Source organism: Pecten maximus, chromosome 8 (genome assembly GCF_902652985.1).
Source record: "Pecten maximus chromosome 8, xPecMax1.1, whole genome shotgun sequence".
Taxonomy (NCBI): Eukaryota; Metazoa; Mollusca; class Bivalvia; order Pectinida; family Pectinidae; genus Pecten; species Pecten maximus.
The window spans coordinates 37,129,160-37,132,706 of record NC_047022.1 but is presented as its reverse complement, the minus strand read 5'-3'; the positions used below and the strand labels follow the sequence as shown (position 1 = coordinate 37,132,706).

At 34.8% G+C, this 3,547-nt stretch overlaps 1 protein-coding gene across 1 annotated transcript; it reads right to left on the bottom strand.

The window, feature by feature from the left end:
• Positions 1-366: 366 nt before the first annotated feature.
• Positions 367-3,007, bottom strand: LOC117333397 (cytochrome c oxidase subunit 6A, mitochondrial-like). Its single transcript, XM_033892682.1, has 3 exons — positions 2,817-3,007; positions 1,049-1,194; positions 367-643 (listed from the first exon to the last, which is right to left on the bottom strand). The coding sequence occupies exons 1-3, from the start codon at positions 2,968-2,970 to the stop codon at positions 560-562; spliced, it is 384 nt and encodes a 127-aa protein (XP_033748573.1). The 5' UTR covers positions 2,971-3,007; the 3' UTR covers positions 367-559.
• Between the last annotated feature and the right edge of the window lie 540 nt (positions 3,008-3,547).

Here is a 3,547-nt window from a genome sequence, read left to right as displayed (position 1 = left end):
TACATTTTGTACATGTACTTCTTACCCATTTTGGAACTTTATTTTGGTCAATTATTACCAAGTCTAAGAATACTCAAAATATTAAAACAAAAAATGCATTCATTTGCAGTGCTCTTGTTAGTATTTTTTTAGCAGGAAAATGCATCTGTAGCAGGAAAAGGTATTTTGCAGGCTTGTTATTTAGGCAGTGAAATACAAGAATAATTGTGCCAGATTTCATGAATGACCACCATCCTCAATAAGCCAAGCCTGAACGGTAACATTCATTATCGCTCTCTGTTAATGGAGCTTTATTTTTTCGATTTAAACATTTATCTAAATATATAGGGTGACCAGACAATCATAACCTTAAGGACAAAAGACAAATTTAACAAATTTTCTTATTTAATCACCAAACGAAAGTTACAACGAAAGTTTCATACTCTCAAAATTCTACATAGATTCACTTTCTATATAACCAGTCCAAAATGCTTCAGCCAGATTTCACATGGCATCACATATTCACAAAATGTTTTTAAGAAGCTCCATGCTTTCTCCATTTAAAAATTCCATCAAGCATTTAATCCTCTGGCCATCCATCAGGCATAGGGTTGCTTTGGTCACAATGGAATAGTGAATGGTTGCCATCTCCCCAGCGGAAGGCCTGAAATTAAAAAAAAATCAACAGTAGTAGTACTAGTTTGCAGTGTCTTTTAATGCTTCAGTATGAATTTGAAGTAGAACATTAGAATATAGATTGACCTGTCAGGGCATATTTTCACTGGTTTGGGATGCCCTGTCTATAATTGTGTGACAATTAACAAAGCAATAAATACAGTCTATAAAAACGATACAACAGGACAGTGTGTCTTGATATTGGGTAAAAGATATTGTTTAATTTGACTAAAAAATCAATTTCTTTATGTCAAAATCTTGACTATTGGTTTGCCTATAGGACTACAATAACTTTTCCAAACCATGTAAGATTTCCAATCTACTGAGCCATATGTGCATTCTAATCTGCACAGAAACTCATAACATATTTTGTATCAAAAGATGTCTGACTTACATTTTTTCTACAGTACATGTAGTCGTAAGGTAAATATTCTGGAAGACCCTCTTCATGTTCCTCAGTTAATATGGTCAGAACCATTCCAGCAATCAAAAGTGGACCTGATACCAGAACTGATGTTTTGCATTCTTTCTTTATGTTGGCTGAAAATAAAAATAACGTGTGATATTTGGTCGAATATTAATGGTTAACGTTGGTGATCATTAATTATAAGTTGTTGACAGATTAAAGGTGAATGTAGCCATCCCAGCATGCATGCTAGTAGTTACCCTGAGTCTGATGGAATCATCCCTCATGCTACTGGCAAAGGCCCTGAGCCTGTTGGAATTGAAAACCCTCTGAAACAATTCTACTATCTGAAATAGCTGATTTAGCTAGTATGAAACCTTAAAAGCTAAGCAAAGTCTAATGGAACTCTTCCAGAAAATCTTCAATCATTGATTTACTAAACCTTCTAAAAAACCTACCTTTAAACTTACTATTTACATATGAACATAATGTTAACGGTTGGGTTTGGTTAGTTTACCATCCTATCAACAACCATGGTAAGGTAAGGATGTGTGTAAGATGCATGTTATGACTTCAGCAATAAATCTAGTGCAAGTTTTACCTGGCCTCGACACCATGTCTGGTGTAGGGCCAGAGCGCACTACTACACGTATATGAAAATGCAGAATTATCCGACACTGTTTAGTATCGCTAAGATTTTGGTGCAGATAAAATAAAATCGGGCGCGACATATGGTACACCTACATTAAATTTATAGATAAATAAGATATTCATTAAACCCAAAACACTCATAATCCCATATCGATGTTTTATTCTGTCCGTATCATGTCATGTGGGGTTTACATACCATCGTCTATTCCATATGTGGCGGAGTCAGGTTTCGACATTATATATATAGTTCAGAGTTAAATGCACCTTTGTATAAAGTGACACTGTGTTATTTAATATTTAGGTAGCTGGAATAGTTTGTCACCTCTAGATTCCATATTGTAGTACTGTGTATTGTTTGTAGCCTGGGGCCGCGGTGGCCGAGTGGTTGAATATTTACTGACACCATCTGAAACTTTTAACAATTTCACATGGAATGGAACCATCCAGATCTGAAAAATCTTAACTTGTTTTGTACATGCATGTGAATTCAATACTTGGATTGGGAAAAATTTAGAAGCTACTGTAGATTTATGATTATATATAATTAAATAGATCATATAATCTGCCCAAATTCCTGCAGAAAAAAATGCCCATCCATGCAGTAGATCAGACAATACCCATATATTGTTTTTGAATATAAGTAGTATGAAGAACATCCTTATAATTACATATACATGTCCAATGACGTTCCAACATCATATTTCAGGTGATATCAGATAATGTTAGCAAGTTGGGGAAATCGGCCATTTTCAGCGACTTTGTGTATTTGACACGTCAACAGGTAAATTGTTTTGAAGTAGCTGAATCCAGCTATCGATAGTAGCTCTGTTTACCTAGAGTAAGTTAGCTGAAATTTTTAAATCAGCTGCAGTTAAACTTAAAACGCATGGCCATGGGTATACTGGGTCATGCCTAATGATTATAAGGGCCATTCGACACTGCATGTTATATTAGCACCAAATCTAAGTAGCCTATATCACCTCTTGAAATAAAGTTTTAATATTTTTGCCAATGTGTCTGAGAGCTGGGCACTGTACCCTTACGATCGCACCAAGGTTACGTTTATTCTACACCGACATGATGGCGAAGTTCAAATGAAAAATACCTTTAAACTGTGGTATATAATATTCATGAGCTGCTTCTTTTACACTATCTGTTGGCCTGAAAATGTAGCCACAATCCCTCTTCGGCTGGTTCACTGGTCTTTTGACAGCATTTTGTAAAACCTGTCGCAGTAAACCTACTCTTGCAAGCGCCATTTTGTTCACGAAGGTCAGCGCACGTACCGATTAAGTGATACGGGTCTCACTAGTTACCGACAAGAGCCGACAAGAGCCGACAAGAAACTAGATTTACCGACAAGAGCCGACAAGAAGTTAGAATTACCGACAAGAAAGGAAATGAGAGATAAAATAGTTTTTATTTATTAATACAATGTAAGATTTGTTGATTTTTTTTATTTAGGAATATTTTGTGGTCTGATATAGATGGTTGTGACAGGTAATATTGAGCCGACAAGAAAAATAGATCTACCGACAAGAGGCTTGAATTACCGACAAGAAAGAAAATAAAAGATAAAACACATTTTATTTATCAAAACTATGTTTGATTTGTTCATGTATTAGTTATTTATTATCTATTTGGATTGTTTTGTTGTCTAATATAATGTTGGCGACAGTTAATATTGAGCCGACAAGAAAAATAGATCTACCGACAAGAGGCTGCAATTACCGACAAGAAAGAAAATAAAAGATAAAACACGTTTTATTTATCAAAACTATGTTTGATTTGTTCATTTATTAGTTATTTATTATCTATTTGGATTGTTTTGTTGTC